Source organism: Numenius arquata, chromosome 12 (genome assembly GCF_964106895.1).
Source record: "Numenius arquata chromosome 12, bNumArq3.hap1.1, whole genome shotgun sequence".
Taxonomy (NCBI): Eukaryota; Metazoa; Chordata; class Aves; order Charadriiformes; family Scolopacidae; genus Numenius; species Numenius arquata.
In genome coordinates, this window is record NC_133587.1 from 23,968,631 (window position 1) to 23,992,196 (window position 23,566).

Here is a 23,566-nt window from a genome sequence, read left to right on the forward strand (position 1 = left end):
GAACCCATGCTGGAGCAGTCTGTTCCTGAAGGACTGCACCCTCTGGAACAGACCCACAATGGAGCAGTCCATGAAGAACTGTAGCCCATGGGAAGGAGTCACATTGAAGAAGTTCATGGAGGACTGTCTCCCATGGGAGGGACCCCATGCTGGAGAACGGGAAGAGTGTGAGGAGTCCTTCCCCTGAGGAGGCAGGAGCAGCAAAGACAACAAGTGATGAATGGACCACAACCCCCATACCCTATCCCCCTGCACCGTGCTAGGGGAGGAGGGAGAAAAAAATCAGGAATGAAGTTGAGCCTGGGAAGAGGGGAGGGGTAGGTGGAAGATGTTTTAAGACTTAGTTTTTATTTTGTGTTACCCTACTCTGATTAGATTGGCAATAAATTAAATTAATTTTCCCCAAGTCAAGTCTGTTTCACCCGTGATGGTAATTGCTGAATGATCTCTCCCTGTCCTTATTCTGAACCACAGGCCTTGCATTGTATTTTCTCTCCCCTGTCCGCTGAGGAGGGGAGTGACAGAGCGGCTTGGTAGGCACCTGGTGTCCAGCCAGGGTCAACCCACCACAGAAGGTATCTTTTTAGGACATTAAATGGGTATTTTATGATAACCGTAGAATCCCACAGAATGACTGAGGTGATCTCACAGTTACTTCTTCACGGAAAACCAACCACTGATCTGGCAGCACGTTGGCAACAGGACTTGTTTCTACCTCATTTTTAAAATGTGACTGTATGCTACCATGAAACATGAGCTACTAAGTTGTCAAAGTGAAAAACTATTGGTCAAAAACACTACGCACAAAGGACAGAGCTGCAATGAAGTTACCTAAATGTGTTATAAAAGGAAAGCCTTAGACCTGTGATACAAATTAACAAGACAACTATGTCAACAAGTATGGTTTAAAATTTCATACCAAAATAGAAAAGTGTTAATGAGTTAGAAACCACCATCCTTCTAAGCAGGATGGCAAGTATATTACAATGCCTGAAATACAACGAGGGCCAACAGAAAAACAAGAATACAATAGGAGATTTCACTTCTCCCTATGTAGATAAGGTAGACATCACACAGAAGCATGCCGCCACATCTGAGCTTTTTAACCTCAGCTAACGAACACTTTTAAGAAGTCAAGGAACACGTAGCAGAAGTTAAGACTTGACCCTGACTATTTCACCGGGCCTGGTATGAAACGTTACTGCAGAAGAGCTGCTCTGTCACAGCAACCCAAAGGCATGTGGACTCAACACGTGCATTCAAATGACAAATACAAGAAACCCACTATCATTGTGGTTAGTTCAGGGAGAGGAACAATACATAAATGAGAAGCGATTCCTCAGTCAAAAACAGCAGTTAAAAGAATAAAACAGCCTGGAAATTTTATTATCACGCAACTGGAGGTTCAGAGCGCTCCCACACAACTCGCAGCTTCAGTGCTGTATGTCTGCCCTTTCAGTGCCCCTTATCTCAGAAAAGACACAACGTGGCTCAGAAAGGTTCAGGGAAAGGCGATGGCCTATAGATACGGAATGGCTTTCAAGTAAGTAAAGATTAAACAGTTTGCAATCTTCCAGGCTGGGAAACATGAGGGGGGATAGGATAAAAGCTTATAAATTCAGACGTGCCAGGCAGAAAGGCTGATGAGGGAGACTGTCTAGTGCCTCTTCAAATACAAGAGTTAGACTTCAAACAGAACTAGCAGGAGGCAGGTTCAAAACCTTTTTTTTTTTTTTTTTTCCCCACACACCCGCTGTGCCATACACCCTGCCCCAGGAAAAGGCTTCATGGACTTCAGAAGAGAGCCCCTGAGGGAGCACCACCTCCTGTTCGCCATCTCCATATGGATCTCCCTGTGCCTCTGTTGGGTGCTTCTGCCAGGGAGGCGATGCTGGACCAGGGCTTTGATCTACCTGTCCACATAAGCACCGCGGGCTGAACAAACGTAGCCAGCACCCAGAGGCGCCAAACAAGATTTAACTTTCAAACCTCTTTTCCCCACTCTCCCACACGAGTTATCAATCAGAGCCGAGAGCTTTAACGCACGCTAGAGTTGAAACTCTAAAAAAATGTACAGTAAATCTCCACTTGATTACACTAGTTCTAGGCTTGCTTAATAGTTTTAATATTTTTCCCAACTGCAAATTTATCGCAAAATTTAACTTTCAAACCTCTTTTCTCCACACAAGGGAGGAGTCAGCCAGCTCGTTGCCGCAGGGAGCGGAGTTTGGGGCTCCCGCCTTTATTCCCCCGTCCTCCCCCTTATTGAAACCCCCCAAGCGCGCGGAGGCCACAGCTCTCACACCGAGCCAGCCCCGGGGCTACCCGGTAGGCACTGCACCTCCGCAGGACACACCGCCACTCCAGGGAGACACGGACCTGGGAAACCACCACAGGGGGAGAGCACGTAGAGACCGGGCCGGGCCGCCTTCTCCCCGCCCGCGGCGGTGCCCAGGCCGCCCACCCGCCACCAGGTCCCCCACCTACCGCCGCCATCCTGGCCGGTCCCGCCTCCTCCGGGGTGGCGGCAGGAAGTACCGCGGTGCAGGGCGGTGCCGGCCCGGCTGTTAGCACGGGACCGGGACACGCTGCGGCGGGGTCCGGGGAAGCGGTCGCGGGGCTCTGGCGCGGCGGGACCGTCCCCGTCTCCCCTCCCCCCCCCGCCTCAGGGCGCGGGAAGGGCGACAGCAAGGCCGGCCCAGAGCCCACCCAGCGCGGCCCGAGCCCTGGCCTGGGGTGAGCGGTGCCCGTGCCGCCGCTGAGGGGCGGCCGCAGGAGTTTCCACCGCGGGCAGGGCCCGCTTTGCTGCGGCGCAGGCCGCTGCGACGCCCTTCTCCCCCTCTCGCCTGTCGGGGGTCTGTGTCTCGGAACAGCCGGTGCGGGTTCTCCCAGCCGTAACGGCTGAGCGACAGGGTGACGGGAAAAGGGACGCTGCCAGCACAGACCGGCAAAGCTCCCACTCCAGGGCTGACCGCCGCGGCGGCAGGGCCGCACCTACTGTGGGAGAGGGACAGGCGTACCCCGCTGCACCCCTCCCTTGCCGGGCGAGCTCCCTCTTGTCCGGCCCCGTGTGGCCGCTTGCCCCGCAGAGGCACCGCCTCCTCCCGCCCCCGCGAAGGCAACCCGCCGTGGGCGGGCGCGATGACGCACGGAGTGACGCGGCGCGATAGTCGTGTGGGCGGTGGGGCGGCCCCTCGCGCCGTGTGGCCGTTGGCTGGGGGCGGGGCGGCGCCGCGTGCCTGCCACCTACCCCCCCGCCCTCGCCCGGTCGCTGCCCTGGGGCCGCTGCGGGCTGCGACCGCCCGGAGGGAGCCGAGTGAGCCGCCACCGCCGCCTGGCTTAGCCCTGGGGGCTCGGCGGGAAGCTGAGGCCAGGCATGGGCCTCATCTTCGCCAAGCTGTGGAGTCTCTTCGGTAACCAAGGTGGGCGCGGGGGCCCGAACCGGCGGGGGAGCGGGGACGAGTGGAAGCCGCGGGGCTGAGGGGGGCCGCGGGCAGCCGGCGGAGGTTGGGGGCCGGTTCCCGTCGCCGGGCTTCTGAGGGCGCGCCCAAACAAAAGTTGGGTTTTCCTTTGTGCGGCGCCTTGAGCGCTGGTTCTGTGGCGCCTCATGCTCGCGGTCGCTTTGTTTCTGTGACTGGGGTGATCCCCTCCTCTCCCCCGGCCTCCCCGGCGGCTCTGAACGCTTGGGTTACCCGGGGCAGCCGGCCCTTCCAGCGCTGTGCTCCCGAGATCGCACGCTGGGAGATGCCGCCGCCTCTCAGACGTGCTTTTTTTTTCCACCGTTGTAGTGGCTGAAGCTTTGATGGACGGTGTTTGTTGTATGTTTCTTGCAGACCCTCTGTTTTTAAGTCGGGGTCTGCTATTAAAATCATGCTGCTTTTATCTTTAGTATCAAGGGAAAAACAAAAAACAACACCGAATTTGCGTTGGGGGCATTTGAGGTAAAGATCTGTTTGTGTTTTGGCAAAGATTCTGGTTAAATACGGTTAGTGACCCAAGGAGATCACTTCTGGAGCCAAGAATGACAAGGTCGCAAGGGGATAGCTTTCCCTTCTCAGCTGCCTATTGCGCCCAGCCCCGCAAATGGGGTTTATGCTCCGATCCAGAGTGCAAAACTTGTGGCTGCCACTACCTGTAGCCCAGACAATCATCATAAAACTAGAAAATTATGTTTTATCTATTAACTTTTTTTTAAATTAATTTTGTTTACCTAAGCTTCTTTGGTTAGAAAGTAAAACAGTCAAAGAATTTTATCATTTTTACTGTTTTTCCTTGAGGCCTGGAGTTTGGAGCAGGCAAACTGATGTTAATGTTATTGTTGTCTCATCAGGTTTCCAAATGCAGGCTTCATTTCCACTTCAAAGTTACTAAAAATGCAGCTAAGCTTTTTTTGTGCAACACTGTTGCCAATACAATTTTGCAAGTTTTGGGGGGCACATACAACTGGTGTCCCTTTAATAGTCTTGTCACTGTCAGTGCACATAACCCATTCTAATTCTGTAAATACCAGAGCAAAGTCTCAGTGTGTGCACATATAACATCTATGTATAAAACCATCTTTTAATGGATGGGGAGGGAGAAGGAGATCTAGACCATTTATCTTTCCCCACGTATACCATCCCACCACATCATTCCTGAAGTCTTCTAACAGAGTCTTCTGAACTTGCTGGTTTTGTTTAAAGATTCTTATTTGTCTGAACTGGAAAACCCGTTTGGTAAGATTGAATGTTCCCCCTATCCTCCAGAAAGCTGTTAAGTATTGTCTTGGTTTTCATTAAATACTGCAATCTGTGACTCCTTTCCTCCAATGAAGGACTCCAGAAGAGATGTCTATAAGCAGAGAACTTATCCAGAGATAACTTCTGGTGGCTTTTAGTAGTGGTCTAGGTGGTACCATATGATGTCAATATTTATCGTGTCATTATTTTGGTTTTGGTTTTTTCTTTTTTTTGTTAGTATATGACAACATTAGATTAGGTTGATTCCATTTCATTAGTGAAAAACACATCTTTGTTACTGCACATAAATTTCTGGAAGGGAAGTAATTCCTCATACATTTAAAATGTTAATGAAAATTAGTATCACAGTGAAGATAAATGAGGCAGTACCATGAAATACTTACCATTTGGCTTTTATCCCAATGAGAGGCTTCTTGGGTGTGTTCTCATCTTGCTTGTTGCTGGTTTTGCTTTGGTTTGTTGGGGTTTTTTTACCCCCTCTTCTTGTGGTGACCATAGAGAAGGAAGTGAGTTTCTTTTCATGGCCAAAATTGAAAATCCACCCTAGGAAATTACCTGCAAACATAAATTTTTGACCCATCTAATGGGAACTTACACTCTAATTGCATAACTGTTTTCCTCTAAATAATATTAATAATAAAGGGTAGTAATTACTGAGTTGATTTTGGTCGCTTTTCTAGTTATTAGACAATTTCTTGTACAATTCATAGGCTGTCCTATGAAACTGCTTATTGAGCAGACTAGCACAGTAGCTTACACAATGATGTTGACTATCCAGAGGGAATATTCCAAAGATGCACATAAACTCCTATGTGCGTGGAGCATATTATCAGTTCATCATGGCTAGCGTGGCTCAACCTGATAGTCTGAAGCACTTGATACTGGCAAAATGAAAGATTAAACAAAGCAAAGATTCGGAAAGTGCCATCTGTCTTCCATCAAGTAGAGCATGGGGGACGAGGTGTGCCTAAGCGCTAGAAGATACGGAACAGGAAGTCGTTGGCATTTCACTCGATATTAATTATGCACTGCAGTAATAGCGGGGCCAAAAATGCCAAACCTGAAAGGTATTTGATCAGTAATGTGTGGACAATGTTAAAGAAATATCTACTGGTGAGCACATCTTAAGATAACTAACATTTTAAAATAAGCCCCATGCATTTTTGTGGCTCAGGGTTCAGTACAGTTAGAGTAGATGTGCAACGTACAGAAAATAAAGTTCATTCAGAGTGACTTCTGCCTGGCAGAAAAACCTTGTAGTGAAGGTACCTTAGATCCTACTAAAGCACTGAATGTAACTTTATTAATTTAGACATCATCTTTACTACTTTGCAATTTGATTCTCTTGCCATCCTTTCCAATGGTAAGCATGAGGTACTGGAAGGTTGAGAGGCTTGACCTAATCTGTTTCCAAAGACAGTGGTAAGTGTTTGTTGACTAATCTTATCTCTGGACCTCTTCCAGCAGCATATCTTACTATTTGTATTCAAATATTTTAGCCCTATGCCTTGGGTAGTATCTGTGTGTTCCTACCAGGGAGTTGAATCTGTTGTTGTGTTTCAACTCGCTCTACATGCAGCAGAAATTGTTCCAGTTGGTTCAGCCCATTTTGGCAAACCCAGACTGGCTCATGGTGGAAAATGTAACAGTTAGTTAAATGTGCTGTGTGGCTTTGACCTGTGATGGGAACTTTTAGAAGGGGGAAAGCCTTCAGCTCTTTTTCCTGCTCCCCTGGCAGAATGCATTTGCTTTCCCATTGCAGTGCACCATCTACTCTCCAAATCTGGTATGTGGGGTTATGGAACAAGAAAAGCTGCAGTGCAGGGCAGCAGGTTAAGAAACATGAGTGATGCCCTTGCTGATCTGTGAGTCAATGACTAACGAAAGAGAGGAAGGTTAACAGTCTCTGCCCTGAGCACAGTCCATCAGGAAATATCTATTTAGTTCTGTGGATATGTTTGGAAGGGTTCATTTCCAGTTTGAGTTTGGCAGGAGTCTTTAAACAGTGGCTGTTTTTGCTTGGGTAGTGGTGGTGGGAGTGGGCAAAACTGTTTGAGGGCCTTATTTAATCTTCTTGTTTTCTGGCCTGCATGCTTTTTCAGTGCAGAGGTTAAAGCCTGAAAGAGGGAGGACAATGAGCATTTCTGTCTTTCAGCTCTCAATATATATTGTCTCTTAATCAAGTAGTAGTTGAACGATGCAAACTGAAATAGAGATACTTTACTTATAAGAGAAACAATTGGCTTAAAAATAGACTTTTGTCTTTTTTTCTAGGTGACTTACTGATGGCTTCCTGATTCTTTTTCCTCGTTTTTGAAATTAACAAAATCATTGCCCAAGTATTGTTTTCATTTAAAATATTGTGCCCTGCAGCCGTTTAAAGTCTAGTTATAAAGTGTCATAAGTTCAGATTGAATTTACAGTTATTTTGAAAATAAATTTTAAAAGTACGTTTAAAAAAATCAGACTCCTAAAATTACCTGCTTAAGCTATGATTCAGTACTCAAATGCACAGTCTTCTAAGTAGCATGTAGTAATATGAATAAATGGTAGAGCAACTAGCTTACTGCCTGTCTTAGCAAGTTTTATTTAGCTGAATAAGACTTGCTTGACTTACCATTCCATCAATACTATCAAGATTGCTCTTGCTGAAACTGTAAGGAAAAGACAGAAGTGAATGTCAGCAACCCCGATAAAGGCAACTCTGTCAGTTGTCAATACCTTATTCCTCTGTGTGTGTGTGTGTCTGATAGAGTTAAGTTCTCAAATCTGCTTTTTAATTTTTTTTTGAATGATAGTGGCTTAAAGTCTTCCAGGTTGCTCTGAATAAACGCTATAGGTGTTAAAAAATGGCTCTAAGAAAAATAATGGTAAACTCTAAGTCAAGGTGGTTAAACTTCTGTAACTCGACAGTTTACTTCACTTAGTCTTGCTGAAAGTTCCCAGACTGTACAGTCAGATTAGCAGAGACCATTATCTGGAAAACCAAATGGATTTTTGTTCCAGTGACTACTAAACACTATTGACAGTTTCTCTACTTTCTTGTAATCAAGTCTGGAAATACAAGACGGATTTAAGCAGTACTTTTGTGTTTAAAAGAAGACTCTAAGGTAGCTTTTAGTGTGCGGAATGAATCCTTGTATTGAAATGTCTTTGAACTTTAGTAAAATGCTATTCCTCCTGCCTCCTCTTTAGCAAATTTCTCTCTGCATTCTGTCGTCAGCCTTGAAAACCCCAAGATTGCTGTTCAGAACTAGATGTGGGTTTTGTGTTGGGCAAAGTTGTGAGAATTGAATCTTCAGGTTTGGGTCCATTTACCACAGAGACATACAGACGAGTAAGTGAAGAAAAAAGTATATTATGTCTTACAGAATCATAGGGGTTGGAAGGGACCTTTGGAGATCATCTAGTCCAACCCCCCTGCCAAAGCAGGTTCACCCAGAACAGGCTGGACAGGAATGCATCCAGGTGGGTTTTGAAGACCTGCAGAGAAGGACACTCCACAGCCTCTCTGGGCAGCCTGTTCCAGTGCTGTTACCCTCAAAGTAAAGAAGTTTTTCCTCATGTTGAGATGGAATTTCTTGTGTTCCAGCTTGTGCCCATTACCCTTGTCCTGTCGTCGGGCTCCACTGAAAAGATTCTGGCCCCATCCTCTTGACACCCGCCCTTTAGATATTTACAATAATTGATGAGATCCCCTCTCAGTCTTCTCTTGTCCAGGCTAAACAGACCCAGGTCCCTCAGCCTTTCCTCGTAAGAGAGGTGTTCCGTTCCCTTGATCATCTTTGTAGCCCTCTGCTGTACTCTCTTCAGTAGTTCCCTGTCCTTCTTGAACTGGGGGGCCCAGATGTGGCCTCACCAGGGCAGAGTAGAGGGGGAGGATGACCTCCCTCAACCTGCTGGTCACACTCTTTTTAATGCACCCCAGGAGACCATTGGCTGCCTTGGCCACAAGGCCACGTTGCTGGCTCATGATCAACTTGTTGTCCACCAGGACTCCCAGTACCGTCTCTACAGAGCTGTTTTTCAGCTGGTCAGTCCCTAACCTGTACTGGTGTATGGGGCTATTCCTCCCTAGGTGTAAGACCCTATATTATTTGCCCTTGTTCCTCTCCACCCAACTCTCCAGCCTGTCCAGGTCTTGCTGTATGGCAGCACAGCCTTCTGGTGTGTCTGCCACTCCTCCCAGTTTCGTATCATGAGCAAACTTGCTGAGGGTACGCTCTGTTCCTTCATCCAGGTTGTTGATGAATATATAGTCTTCTTTCTAACATCTGCAAGAAGATGATCTTCATGGTCCCATTATTTTGTAATACTAGACTGCTAGAGTTTTTTTAACAATACTATTTTATTTATTTATTTTTTTAATACAGTCTGCCAGGAATGGTTGATATAACAGAACTCTTTGGATTCTTTTAAACGGTAGTCTAATACCATCTTTTTTTTTTTCCTCTGTGTATGCCTACTTTTTCTACTTATTTTTTCCCCCCCTCTTTCTACCTGATTTGTAAAGAATCTACTCTTCTGCTCTGGCATCTCTGTTACGGATTTTCTTCTTCCTTTGCCAAGAACATGGTGGACTGGGAAGATATTAGTGAATACAACCCAAACTGAGTTTGAATACCAGCCAATGAAAGGAAGAAACTTGGGTTAGTCTGTAAGTACAGAACACAAATATGAGCATAAATCACTGCCTGTGGTTTACTCCATAATTGTCCTTTCTCTTAAACATAGCATCTATTTTCTAGTAGTTGCTTTTATAAAAAAGTACTTGTCTTGCTAAACTTTTGTTCTGTCTTCGTTTGGCAGTTTTTAAGTTCATGTGTTTTTCCTCTAATGCACATATACAAGTAAAAATTCTGTAATCTAACCAAACTAGACAGAAATTCAACTTTTGAATATGTTTGTAAGTGTTTTCTGTTACCATAGATGACAATTAAGAAAGCAACTGCCATTAATTAAAGGTGGAAACTGCTATTTGTATGAGATGCTGATGCTTTCATTATATTATTTCATCCCCAAATCAAAATTAATTAACGCTCCTGTGGCTGTTTCTTATTTGTGCTTATTCAGTTACTGTATAAAATACCATTTGACTACGGAGTAACACAGATAAGTTGTGCCTTTTTTTCCCCAATTAGTGTTGAACCATTCATGCTTCAGTTGCTTTCAAAAAGTAAACTCAATGGAGGTTTTTGGGTTTTTTTTCATTACTTTAGGAAGCATGATACTGTTTCATCCAATGCTTTCTTATTCATTCCTAACAAAGACTGTATGCTGATGTGAGGTGGGAAAAAGCAGTGTAGTGCCTGGCTAGAATTCCTTTTCTTTTCCTCCTTGAAAATAACTCAAACAGAATGTTGCAAAAGTAGAGTCGTCATCTTCCAGGCAATAGCTGACAGCGTGGCTATTCTGAAAACCACAGAAGGGTGTTTCTTTTTAAACTCCTTCAAACTTAACTCAATTTGAAGAAGAGGTGGACAGTCAAGCTATTTGGCATGGTTTATTAGAGTTGAAAGCAGAGAGGATTTTGTACCATTTTTTTATTAGAAAAGGTTATTAATTACTGATGTTGCTTCTTACGGGGCTAAAAGTATTACTGCATTTAAGGCCAGGAAAAGTTATTTCCTTAGAATGTGTTGGCAGGATGCAGTAGTAGGGAAACTGATACAAGGAAGCACATTTCAACATTTGTTTAGGGATGTATTGCGTAGCAAAACTTCTAAAAGTCCCAAGCAAGAGATTGTTTTATTAAAATCACTTTCAGTGTGAAAAGACCTAGGCAGTTATCTAAGTAAATTTAAAAAAACCCAAACCACTAATTCTGCCTTTGACCACCCACTTGCAGACCAAAACTCTGTAAGCTGGAGTAGCGTGTCCAGTTCCAGGCTCCTAAGCACAAGAGAGACATGGACATGCTGGAGAGAGTACAGCGATGGGCCGCAATGATGATTAAGGAACTGGAGCATCTCACATATGAGGAAAGGCTGAGAGAGCTGGAACTGTTTAGCATTGAGAAGAAAAGGCTCAGAGGGGATCTTGTTCATGTATGTAAATACCTGAAAAGACGGTGCAAAGCGGACAGAGCCAGGCTCATGTCAGTCGTGCCCAGTGACAGGAGCAGAGGCAGTGGGAAGAAACAGAAACACAGGAGGTTCCCTCTGAAACACAGGAAACACTTTTTCACTGTGAGGGTGACTGAGCACTGGCACAGGCTGCCCAGGTAGGTTTTGGAATCTCCATGCTTGCAGATTCTCAAAAGCCTTCTGGACGTGGTCTTGTGCAAATGGCTATTGGTGGCCCTGGTTGAGCAAGGGTGTTGGACCAGATGACCTCCAGAACCTTGACCATTCTGTCACTCTGTGACTTTTCAGTTCAGAAATTGCAATGTTGGAATATGTGATCTATTCAAAATACAGCTTCCTCTTAGTTTTTAATGTGTGAATGTTGATGGTCCCTTAACAAGTGGTTATTATTGAGCCTTGAATGTTAGACTAATCTTTTGTGCAGTCTTTGGATGTTTGGTGATGTTCCTAAGATGATACACTGCTATGAGTTATATTTTTCATTGTATTTTTCTTTCTAAAACTAGAATTGTTTTTCTTAATGAAGTAATCATATTAGCAACCGTTCCTTTATGAAGACTTCCAGTTCTGACTTTTCCTAAAACTGTAGTCTCGAGAGAATATGAGGCTTTGTGGATTTTTATTATTTTTTTGTTCCTGTCTTGAAGTCACCAGTAGTCTGTGCAAGCTGTTGAAATAAGACAAACAAGCAGTTGTTTCCTTCAGTAAGGAAAAGTGATTAAACAGAATTACAATTATTGCTGTTTCCACTAATTTATTCTTGGGGTTTTTTTTGTGTATATGCAGAGCACAAAGTAATCATAGTGGGACTTGATAATGCTGGAAAGACTACTATTCTTTACCAATTGTAAGTACATGAACTACTTTGGTTTTCTGTTTACATTTTAGTATTTGTCACTGTTTAATCATTGAAAATTCAGCTTTGCAACGGGGCGGAATCTCTAGGGTTCTAGATCACAGTCTGTACATTAATGGTATTAGCTGTTCTAAACAGAGTAAATATTTAAAGAATAAGTGAAGAAACCAGAGTGTTTTAAAACTGAATTGTAAATTAAATAAAAAAAAAATGTACGTACAAGCACAAAGTGAACTGCAAATTTTTGCCATCAAAGCCCATCTTTATTTGCAAGCATAGAAATAATCCTGTTGCCAAGAACTGCAGAGAAGGAAGTGATATCTAAATTAATGGAAATTCTAGCCACTCTGCAAAAATCCATAAATGTTTCCAAATGTTTCTTGATTTCAGTGTCTAAAATTTATGATGGAGGATTCCTCAAGGTAGTATTTCATCTTGCCTAGGTACTACCTTAAGCATTTTCAATAGCATCATTGCATCCAAATCTTGCCAAAATTAAAAGAATATATATGATAAATTCAAGAATACCAGCAGGAACATAATTACTATTGTAATTGTGGAAAAGGAGGAGGGCGTAGCCAAATGGCTATGCATATAGCTGGATAGGAAGGCAGCACAGGATGTTTTCCAAAAAAACCCTTTTCCTAAGTATGTCTGACAAAGCTTAAAGGTAGAACTGAGAAGTTTTCAGCTATGTAAACAAACAGACCTTAGTAGTTTGTGTTAATATTGAGTTACTAAGTTGAGTCCTCTGAAAAATTTATATTCTGATTTATGTTTTGTACTGTTTAGTGTTCCCCTTTTGGGATCTTTAGGATAGCAGCTTCTACTTCAAAACAAGTGCATTTGAAATATCTGTTAAAGAGTTTCCTTTAAAAAGAGAAGCCTATTAAAATGCAGATGCAGATCCATTTGTTATGTCTTTTATATGCTTTTTTGTTGTTGTTGTCGTCTTTAAGCATGTTTACAGTCTCTGCTACAAAAGCAAGTCAACCACAGTTTTTAGTCCACGCTGAGATTGAACTAATCTTTTTACTAAAGATCTGTTCTTAAATATTTGCTTTATTTCTATAAGAATTCAAATGTATAGTTTTTTAAAATACACCTAGTTTTTCTAATCTTTTTTTTTTTTCAGTTATGCATATTTACTTTTTCTACAATAAATTTGTTGTAATTGAGCTGTGACAAGCCTTGTGGATTTTACTGGCTGGTCTTTATAATGCAATATTGTTTCCTTTAGCTTAATGAATGAAGTGGTTCATACTTCTCCAACCATAGGAAGCAATGTAGAAGAAATAGTGGTGAAAAACACTCATTTCTTAATGTGGGATATTGGAGGACAAGAGTCATTACGGTCATCGTGGAATACCTATTATTCAAACACAGAGGTATGAGAAGCTGCTTTGAAATCTGCAAATTCAATAAGTTTGTTTGAAATTGTATTTATTTATTTTTTAGGAGTATTGGTAGATTTTTATAAAGATTGTAGCTGTATTGTCTTTAAATTGTTCTGAGCAAGAGCAAACCCAAAAAGTGTAAGGTGTCTCTGGTATGCAGCCAATTTTCTGGTAATATTTGAAGTATTACTTTACAGTAATGTTGTTTGATCTGTGGTATAAACTATGATGTTAAACTCTTGTCCTAGACAATTAAATTATATCAAAATACGGTTCAGATCAAATGGGGTGTTTGCATGTTTTTTCAAGTAGATTAAAAAGAAAATTTTGCAATGTACTTTGCAGGTTCAGTGGGGGCCTGCAGTAGTTAACCTAACTTCTGTACATGTAGTCTGAAATATTTTCAGGTAACAATAATTACGGATGAGGGTTGAAGCTTTCTCTAGGCAGCTGTATTTAAAAAGCTTTCTCATCAGCCTATGGCTTTTACCCAAAGGATAAAGGAAAGTCTAGCTGTGCAGTACGCATAAGGTAACTGGTAAAGTTGCCATTGCTGGAAAAGTTGGAGTAGAACTCAGCAACAAGTTGTCTTTTGGGGGTTTCTTTTTGATGCCAGTTTTTTTGATGCCAAAAGGTTATCAATGCAACGTGTAACCTACATTGATGTAGAAGATTTTAGATTTCATTTTATTACCATTTCTACTAAAAAGAGATCTCTTCTAGATATTACTCATTATATAAGCATTGCATCCTCCTGTAAAATGAAATTTTCTGCCCTATGCCCCCCTTTGAGAGAGAAGAGATTAGAATGTTCAGAAATTTTTTATCTACTGAAAGCCTGGTGATGACATCTCAACTTTCATCTCGAGTAATTTAAAGTTAGTTCTAATTTTATCTAGAAAAGTATGACTACATCTAAGACACATATGCACAAGGGTGAAAAGACTTATGCCAGCATTATCTGGTACAATAACAATAAGTTCTTGACGTGTCCATTGAGAATCTTTGATTTTGGAATTTGGGGAGATGCTCGTACTAGGTCTTTTTTTGATCCTTTTGGGATGTTCTTCATCGTATCCTGGTTAGTAAGCGTCCTTTCTAGCACTTGGAAAGAACAACTTTCTCTTTACTTAGAAGCTTTGTCTGCTGTAAACAGTTGAGGAAGAAACGGGGTCTGTTTAGTATGCTAATCCTGCCCTCCCTGATATGAATAATTCCTTTACTGTTCCTCATCATCTGCTAGACATCTCAAAGTCACAGCAGCATTAAATTGACTTAGTTTTTCATAGTTTGTGGACATTTTCAATGGGTGATGAATCTCCTTAATTTTATAAGGGAAAGTGATTTGGAGCATATGTTGGATAATTATAGCGGTGACTTCTAATCCTCCTTTTTTTGTTAACTATCTCTCTTTTCTATCTTTGCTTACTTGTAAATTGAAGCAATCTAAACAAAATCTTTTGAGTAATGTAAAAATCCCACAAAAAGGCTTCCTAGTGCATACCTGTCCTAATTAGTTTCAACTTAATATGGCTAATTCTGCAATTGTGTTTTAAGAGTCAGATCATATTCATACAGAAAAGATGTTGAGACAGATGTACAGACACAAGATCTGGGGGGAGAGGAAAGGGGAGGGAGCTCTCATGGTTAAGTTATCAGGGGTAGGGGCAAACCAAAAGAGTTACAGTAAAAGAGAAAAAGGATGAAAAAGTATTCCCATCTGGGCAGAGAAGTAATGGAGTCTCTCAGATTAATGTCATCCCATTGGCTTTTTCTCTAGTGCGGCACGTGTTCCGTGTAATTTTAAATTTTTTTTAATAGTATCTGTATATTTTTCACCAGAAAGTGTTTGATCTCCCAACTGGTGGTTCCCACCTATGACGCTCTTAGCGTTGCTTGGAGCACACTCTGGGCAGGACAAGTGTTGAACACTGATCAGTTGTTGTGGTTTGTGTACACGTACTATTACGTAATGCTTACAAGCATTTACTTGAGTATTACCTACTACATAATGCCACATCTTTTTCCTCTCTAGTGGCAGGCTACAAAATAGAATATACAACACCAGGGGCAGAAAGAGTGGGGTAAAAGAGAGTAATTTTCATTCCAATGACAATTGCTTCCCATGGGAGAATGGGATGTACCAGACCTAGCAGTGTCTCAGGATTCACAAGTGCATGGGCGTGAGAATAATGTAGCCTGGTAGAAACAGTAAGGGTAAAGTCACTGCTATAGCAATCTCCAAATGCCTAGGTGGAAGGGTGTGGAAGTTTTAAGTGAGAGGCCAATTGCACGGGTCCTTTGCGTTACGAAGGTTAAGATGCTGTGGAACAACATAACCCTAAGCCCTACAGGTACATAGCATTCTGAGGTCTGATCACAGAATCGCAGAATCACCTAGGTTGGAAGGGACCCTTTAAGATCATCTAGTCCAACCAATGAAAAAAAAAAAAAACCAAAAACAAAAACAAAAAAAAAGCCAAACCACACACACACAACACACCACACACAACCCACACACACACCACCACACCACCCAACACTAATCCATATCCCCGAACACCATGTCAACTCCTCTCTTGAATACCTCCAGGGATGGTGCCTCAACCATCTCCCTGGGCAGCCCATTCCAATGCCTGATAACCCTTTCAGTAAAGAAATATTTCCTAGTATCTAACCTGAACTTCCCCTGGCGTAACTTGAGGCCATTACCCCTTGTCCTATCATCTGTAACTTGGGAGAAGAGACCGACCCCCGCCTCTCTACAGCCTCCTTTCAGGGAGTTGTAGAGAGCGAGAAGGTCTCCCCTCAGTCTCCTCTTCCCCAGACTGAACAACCCCAGCTCCCTCAGCCTCTCCTCGTAAGACTTGTGCTCCAGACCCCTCACCAGCTTCATTGCCCTTCTCTGGACCTGCTCCAGCACCTCAATGTCTTTCCTGTGGTAGGGGGCCCAAAACTGGACACAGTACTCGAGGTGGGGTCTCACCAGTGCCGAGTACAGGGGGACGATCACCTCTCGGGTCCTACTCACCACACTGTTCTTGATACAGGCCAGGATGCTGTTGGCCTTCTTGGCCACCTGGGCACACTGCTGGCTCATGTTCAGCCGAGACTCGACCAACACCCCCAGGTCCTTTTCTGCCAGGCAGATCTCCAGCCACTCTGCCCCAAGCCTGTAGCACTGCCTAGGGTTGTTGTGACCCAAGTGCAGGACCCGGCACTTGGCCTTATTGAACCTCATTCCGTTGGTCTCAGCCCATCCAGCCAGCCTGTCTAGATCTCTCTGCAAAGCCTCTCTACCCTCCAGCAGATCAACACTCCCACCCAACTTGGTGTCATCTGCAAATTTGCTGAGGGTGCATTCGATCCCCTCGTCCAGATCATTGATAAAGATGTTGAAGAGAACCGGCCCCAGTACCGAGCCCTGTGGGACACCACTCGTGACCAGTCGCCAACTGGACTTCATTCCATTCACCACCACTCTCTGGGCCCGGCCCTCCAGCCAGTTTTTAACCCAGCGGAGAGTATACCCATCTAAGCCATGGGCATCCAGTTTCTCCAGGAGAATACTGTGGGACACTGTATCAAAGGCCTTGCTAAAGTCTAGGTAAATAACATCCACAGCCTTTCCTTCATCCACCAAGCAAGTCACTTTGTCATAGAAGGAGATCAGGTTTGTCAAGCAGGACCTGCCCCTCATGAACCCGTGCTGGCTGGGCCTGATCACCTGGGCATCCTTCATGTGTTGCATAATGGCACTCAGGATGATGTACTGCTTTGAAATAACATGTCTTAAGCCCTGTTAGTAAGATGATGGTGAATTGCTAAAAATGCTTCTTTCAAAATAGGAAGTTTCATTTTCAGTTTTATAGTTTTCTGAATATGCAAGTAGTAATGGACAATAATAGCTGTTTTCATTGTAGCAAGTTTGTCATCCACATTTTAAATGTAATCCACTGTCTGTAGGTGCTTTTGGTACCTATGTCACTGTTTTGCTTATGATGTAGGGCCTGAAAGTTCTCCGAGGAGATGTAACCATACATGAAAGTAGCAGTGCTGAAATGTACAAGCACAATGATTTTTTTATTTATTTTTTTTTAACTATAATCTTCATGTATGATTCCCAGGGCTCTAGCAAAAAACTGTAATAATAAACCTCTTGTTCTGTTTTCTAGTGTACTCTGAAAGTCTATGTCTCTCTTACACAGGAAGACTTGTGGTAGTGGTCTCTTGAAAAGATGCTTTCTGTAATTTATACTTTGTACTTACGTAATGTACTATTGTTTATTCCCCTAGTTCATCATTCTTGTTGTTGACAGCATTGATAGAGAGCGACTTTCTATTACAAAAGAAGAACTTTATAGAATGCTGGCTCATGAGGTATGGGGGGAGTTGGGATAATAGTTTTCTTTTGTTGTGAACAGTCAAATAACATTACATGCTTCCTATGTTAACAAAAATTATACCATTACTAAAAAATTTCTGAGGCTAAATGTGTATGCATGCTGATCACATTTTGAAACCATGAAAATTATAAGTAAACAGGAAAATTATTATGAAGCACTTCAAATAGGGCTTGATTGATTGTAATCAAATCCCTCTTTACTTTGCAAATGTTGAACTTGTAAGATATCTTAAACTTCATGTTAATGTAACCAGGTATTGTTGTTCACCACCAATATCTCTCTTCTTTCAGTTAAATGTTTAAAATTTCAAGAAACCTTTTAATATTTAATTTTCAGTTTAGAAAGTAGGCAGTTCAGTTTCTTTTTCTGGTTTGTTTTAATCCTGTGTCTTAAAATTAAGGAGCATATATAATACTATGGATAAATTAGTTTTAGTTCAGTTTCCTTCTGAATTATTTTGTTTGTAGTTTTATTATTGTATGTTGTATTAAGGACTGTTCAGGTCCCTCAAACATCCTAAATTAACATCTACATTGGATTAGCTAAAGTATATTAAAACATTCTGTGATCATTCTCAAGCTAAATTAGCATTGTTTTAAATCTAAATATCTTCCTTCATTTTTGAAGGAAAAGGATTCAGTACAATACAATGCAAGTAATTCTGTTGAGTTCATTTCTCTGAGAGATTCGCGCTGTTTCAAATGATTGAGGTTTTTACTTTACGGTTAATATAGTTTGGGTCTGATAGTAAGGAGCAAATACACCACCAAGAAAGGTGGAAAGATGACTTTTTGTGGTGAAGTTTTCCCATGTAGTTTATTAGTTTTCAGTGTTATAAATCTCTTAAGAAATTATGATCTACCATCTCTTGAAAACAGTTGGTAGGCCTAGACTGGACTACTTCTAGGAGTGAATTTTCAGCTTCAGAGCATAAGGATTTGTTGGGTTTTTTTTCTCTTGATGGAGAAAGAGACTCAAAATTTAATATACATTGAAATGTGTTGAACACTTTTAATTAGAGCTGTCAGCTTCCTGAGTATTTCATTTGTTTACCCTTCTGCACTCCTAAAACCACACATCCCAGTTCTTGTCTCATTGCTGTGTGGAATCTTAATTTCCATACAGAAACCAAACAACTTTTTTATTGGTTTCCAGCTTTATTAGAGCTCCTTTTTAGGAACAATAGGATACAACTTAGAAGAGTTTAGATACCTTTCTTAAATTGTTACTGCTTTAATCACTACAGAAATTGTTTAATGAAATAGTAACTAATTTCAAGGGAACGATATTTAGCAGGCTTTTCCATTTGAATAGTATCTAATGTAGATTTTGGCATGTTTATCCAGTAATGATTTGCTGGCTGATGTTTTGGAGCTTTATGAAATATATTTTAACAAGACTTTCATTAGTTAACATGCACACGTGGTCAACACCAAAAGGATAGTTGTATAATACATTATAATTTGATTGTGGTGGAGAACACTTCAGAATAAATTGGTTTCTTCAGTCTTTATGTAATTAATTTTTAATGCCGTAAGTCTGTTTAAACTGCATGCTGCTGTGTAATTGTAGATTAGCTTGAATATGGTTCTTTTAAGAAATTCAGTTAATGCAATAGCCATTTAGTTCTTTATAATAACTATTATGAATATTCTAAATTACTTCTAGGATTTACGGAAGGCTGCAGTTCTCATCTTTGCAAACAAGCAGGACATGAAAGGTTGCATGACAGCTGCCGAGATATCTACATACCTCACCCTCAGCTCCATAAAGGATCACCCGTGGCACATTCAGTCCTGTTGTGCTTTGACAGGAGAAGGGTAAATGCTTACTACTTAGTATAGTAATATACGGTAGATGAGATTTAGAAGCCTGTTGACAGCAATGTGGATTTACAGGCAGAGGGACATTTTGAATTTCTCCTTTTCTTTATTGAACCTAGTAGATTTTTTTCATAGTTCAAACTCCAAATTTGCGTAAAAGTCTTTCAGCTTATTGTTAAAAAACCCAACAACTGAAATCCAAACACACAAAAAAACCACCAACACCCCCCTTCAAATATGTGGCTGTTGGCTCTGTGTGCTACCCTCTCATTCTGTGTGCCTTTGTGTAGTTAAAGAAATAAGCTACTGTCTTCTTCCTTTACGTTCTGATCTACTGTAAGCTTCTAAGGTGAGGGGGGTGGGGGATGGTTTTGGGTTGGGGTGGTTTTTTGTTTGTTTTTTTCATTTCAAACATTTCCATTCAAACATAGCTTTGATGAAAAGGTACATAGATCTGGCATAAAACAAAATTGTTACCAATATTAAACTTTTTGTTCATATCTGGCTGATGTAGCTAATTTTGAAATTTGTATACCTTATGCCAGCACTTACAAAAATGGAAGGCTGAGCTTTCCTTAGATCCTTTGATTGTAAAGGTCAAAAAACATTTTTTGATGCCTGTAGCAAGCTGGGTAGCATCTTGCTAATGTGGTTTGAAGTGTGCTAATTTTTCATCTTGGTTCTTAAAGCAGTCTTCTAATGAAGTTATGGATGTCCCATCCCTGGAAGTGTTCAAGACCAGGCTGGATGGGGCTTTGAGCAACCCTGTCTAGTGAGAGGTGCCCCTGCCCATGGCAGGGGGTTTGGAACTTGATGATCTTTAAGGTCCCTTTCAACCCAAACCATTCTATGATTCTATTGAGAACTCATTAAAAAAAAAAAAAATAAAAAAAATCCCAGAGTAGATCACCAAGATGAATCTTCTTTGGGAATATCTGATAGAAGTCTAGGGAGATTAGCCCTATGTGAGTGAAGCTAGCCCTCTTGGACAGCTCAGTCATGACTGACTTTACAAAGGTAAAGCTTAAAGTTGGCATAAACTAGGTAATTAGATCCTTAGAAAATCAAAGAAAAGCCTGTCTTCTCAAATGGAAGAGATGCAAATTGAGTGAATAAGCAGATTAGATCCCATGCAACCTTTTTGTTGAATATAAACACTTTTAATTTTGTGATAGAATTTTGGAATTCTTGATACGCTGCCTTTTCATGAACCAATTCAATCTGGGTAACCTGTCCTTTGTCTTTTAGTGTGGTATGTAAAAGTCTAGCTTTCAAGTGAGCAGTCTTTCATGGGAAACGTGTAGAAAAAGAAAAACTTAATGTGGTTCCATGTACTTACGAGTAAGCCTGTTAAGAACAGCGTGTTTTAGATTTACAAGGAAAAAAATTGTAGTACCAAGCTTCACTAAAATAGCATGCTTGACCATCTTCTTGTGGTTAAACCCTGAGTTAGTTTAAACCACTATTTACTCTGTTCAAGTTTCAATCCCGGTTCCAGCTGTTTGTTTTGGTTTGGTTTTAAGTAGATGTTTTTAAACATAAAAACAAGCAGAAAGTACTTTAAAGATGTTAGAATAGAACTGGTACCAATATACCATCTCTTATTTTTCAGATTATGCCAAGGCTTGGAGTGGATGACCTCCCGTATTGGTGTGAGATAGCTTATTTTGTTGGGGTTTCTTTCCCCAAAAGAAGAGACTTCTATTTATCCTGTGAACGTGTACATTTTTCCGTACTTCCGGCTGCTGAGGCAGTGACCATGTTTAATTTATATCAGCCAACCCCCAAGCTGTACTTGAATCAAGCGCAGTTGAACTGAAACACAAAGTATTTTCTTAACTTTTTTTAATACACTAATCTTCAACTGGATGAACATATGTGAATCTGTTTTTAAGCATTGAAATTCCTCTGAATATGTATTCTAACTTTTTCATGGTAGCTTTTTAAAATCTGTTTTGTCATTGTCAATATTTCATACTTCCTCTCTCTAAATAGTTTATATAACTTACTAACATAAATGAGCGCAGTTTGTTTAATAATGAAAAAGTAGTGAGTAGGTTGACTTTACTCTGGCATAACTTTAGCCCCTAAGGATAACCATATCTCCAGCTGGGCTTCCTGGAACATCAGCAGAGTTCTAGCCAGCATGTGAGTTAATAGTTATGAATGCAGATTTTTAAATGCTGAATGAGTTAGTTAAAATTAATATTGTGGTTTTTAACCTGGTATATAATTGAACTTCTGCCTTAAAGCAAATCTATTTCTTTCTCACTTTCTCTGGTAAGCAGTTGTAGGACATGATTCTTTTACTTGAAAATACATCTCTGTACAGTGGATAAAAATTTTGTTATTAAGTGCTGGTTTAGTCATTTAGAACTTGAATAACTTTTTAAAAATAAACCTCTTGATAATTAAATTTGGAATCATGGCAGCCAGTGTTATGTGTAGACTTGCTGTAATCTGTTTAAAATTTTAAATACTGTATACATGAGCCTGCCTCACCTTTTAGTGAGAGTGCTGTTTTCTAAATGAATGCAAAATCAAAAGGGAAGCCAGTTTTACAAACAGAACAAAATCATGGTGCTTTCTCTGTCAACTTCAGAGTGAACCTAATCTTGACGTTTGCTTACCTGCTATCAAATCTATTTTCGGATTCTGTTGCGGAGAAAGTATTTTGCCTTAATTTTTGGTTTTAGTCTTACTTGCAGGAGCAGAGAACTTTTGATGGTGTTCAAGTTAAAGTAATTCATCTGGAATTTAGGAACTGAAAGTTGAAAAAGTAGAGAGCTTCCATTTGAAAAACAGGTGGTGAAAGATTGGACCTAGTAACTCTTAATTCAATTTGAAGGGGATAAAGTTAGATTTGTAAAGAGAATCCAAAGCTACAGACGAAGTTAATTGAGAATATTAGGCACCAAAAAAAAAAGCCAACCACCAAATGCTCCCAAAAAATCTGAGAGGAAAAAAAAAAAACCAAACCAAAAAAGAAAACAAAGACAACAGTGGACACCTAATTCCTAGTGAAATCCCATCAGCATTCAGGTTTCTAACCTACATAAATGCTTGACAGCCTTTCCAAAAGCACCATTCTGCACTTTTACATGCCTAAAAACCACGTGGAGTCTGGTTACTAGAACCATTTTGCTAATTGACTGTAAGCCTTTAATGACAAAATGTTTTTCTTAAATCTTGTTTTGATAATTCAAGCACACAGAGTTTTCTTCAATAAAATTTTAAGTTTTGTAAATTTCAATTTGCTTCCATTTTTATTTGAACATGGCTTAATGAAATTTTAAGAGTATCAGCAAATATGTTGTCATAAGTTTTAAAAAGAAGACTGAATACATGTGGAAACAGTGACTGGTTGAATGAAGTTGTGTATTAATGCTGGTTAGCAAAAGTCAAAGGAGAAAGATTGTGTTCAGTGTCAAGTCAAAATGGTCAGAAAATAATTTAAATCAGTGAAAGTGAAAAGTAGTGCTTAAAGAAAAGAGAGCAATGTAAGGCAAGGTTAAAATCTGATACTAAAGCTTCTTGCTCCAATGTTTGTGCTAAATGTGTGGGTCCCTTCACAGCAGGTGACCCCAGTGGGCCGACAGGTGCCCCTTTTGACTCCTCGCGCGTGCGCGCGCACACACACATACGCTCCCTCCTCCTTCAGGCTCTACTCTAAGTTCCCCACAGCAGAGTCTCAGGTGTCAGATTTTATAAAAAGAAGTAATTTAATTGAAAGGTACAGCAGCAGGGTCAGCCTGGGCTGGGTGCCTCCGAAAAGGGGAGGACCTCAAAGAAAGAAATACCTGGGCAATTATACCCTTGTGATCTCTACACCCGCCCCCTCACGTGCTGTCCACATGTCTTTTAATCCACTGTGATTTTTGGTCTGGGGTCTTTGAACATCTTACTGGATTCTCTCTCTGTGCCCAGGCAGGCCGGCTGTTGACTGCTCTTACCTTGTTGATTTGCAGTCTCTGCTGAGAGTTGGAGCCTCCTTATCTTCTGGTTTATGATTCTTGTGGACCTGCGCTCACTGGCAGAACACGGGGAATTGAAAAGGCCCAGGCTTAGGGAAAACACTGCCCAAACATCAGTGTGTTATCAACATTTTTCTTATACTAAAAGACTAAACACAGCTGCTGAGAAAATTACTAAGAAAATTAACTCTATTGCAGCCTAGAGGCTTCAGCAAATCTAACTACTCATGCTAAGTAAAGCTTAGCAAACAGCATAAATCAAACCATGTTATAACACTAATTTAT

At 41.2% G+C, this 23,566-nt stretch overlaps 2 protein-coding genes across 4 annotated transcripts in view; one reads left to right on the plus strand and one right to left on the minus strand.

The window, feature by feature from the left end:
• Nucleotides 1-3,087, minus strand: part of NSUN6 (NOP2/Sun RNA methyltransferase 6) — a 28,019-nt gene extending 24,932 nt beyond the window's left edge. Inside the window, exon 1 of the mRNA XM_074157613.1 lies at nucleotides 2,488-3,087. The gene's annotated coding sequence lies outside the window, so the exon portion shown is untranslated. The remainder of the gene's footprint in view (nucleotides 1-2,487) is intronic.
• A 19-nt stretch (nucleotides 3,088-3,106) lies between these two features.
• Nucleotides 3,107-22,558, plus strand: ARL5B (ARF like GTPase 5B). Of its 3 annotated transcripts, none has more exons than XM_074157616.1 (7): nucleotides 3,271-3,422; nucleotides 9,253-9,396; nucleotides 11,612-11,672; nucleotides 12,922-13,069; nucleotides 17,375-17,458; nucleotides 19,153-19,304; nucleotides 20,920-22,558. In XM_074157616.1, exons 4-7 carry the CDS (start codon nucleotides 12,926-12,928, stop codon nucleotides 20,966-20,968), a joined length of 429 nt encoding a protein of 142 aa, XP_074013717.1. In that variant the 5' UTR covers nucleotides 3,271-3,422; nucleotides 9,253-9,396; nucleotides 11,612-11,672; nucleotides 12,922-12,925; the 3' UTR covers nucleotides 20,969-22,558. The 3 variants fall into 3 exon arrangements, with proteins under 3 accessions (XP_074013716.1, XP_074013717.1, XP_074013718.1); XM_074157617.1 differs by lacking the exon at nucleotides 9,253-9,396 and adding an exon at nucleotides 7,963-8,076 and having other exon boundaries at nucleotides 3,279-3,422; XM_074157615.1 differs by lacking the exon at nucleotides 9,253-9,396 and having other exon boundaries at nucleotides 3,107-3,422.
• Nucleotides 22,559-23,566: the final 1,008 nt, after the last annotated feature.

Excerpts from the sequence above, each read along its gene's own strand:
- ARL5B (XM_074157615.1), top strand. The coding sequence starts at position 3,377 with ATGGGCCTCATCTTCGCCAAGCTGTGGAGTCTCTTCGGTAACCAAG. Across the intron at positions 17,459-19,152 it reads ATAGAATGCTGGCTCATGAG|GATTTACGGAAGGCTGCAGT; the intron begins GTATGGGGGGAG and ends AATTACTTCTAG. Across the intron at positions 19,305-20,919 it reads TGTGCTTTGACAGGAGAAGG|ATTATGCCAAGGCTTGGAGT; the intron begins GTAAATGCTTAC and ends CTTATTTTTCAG.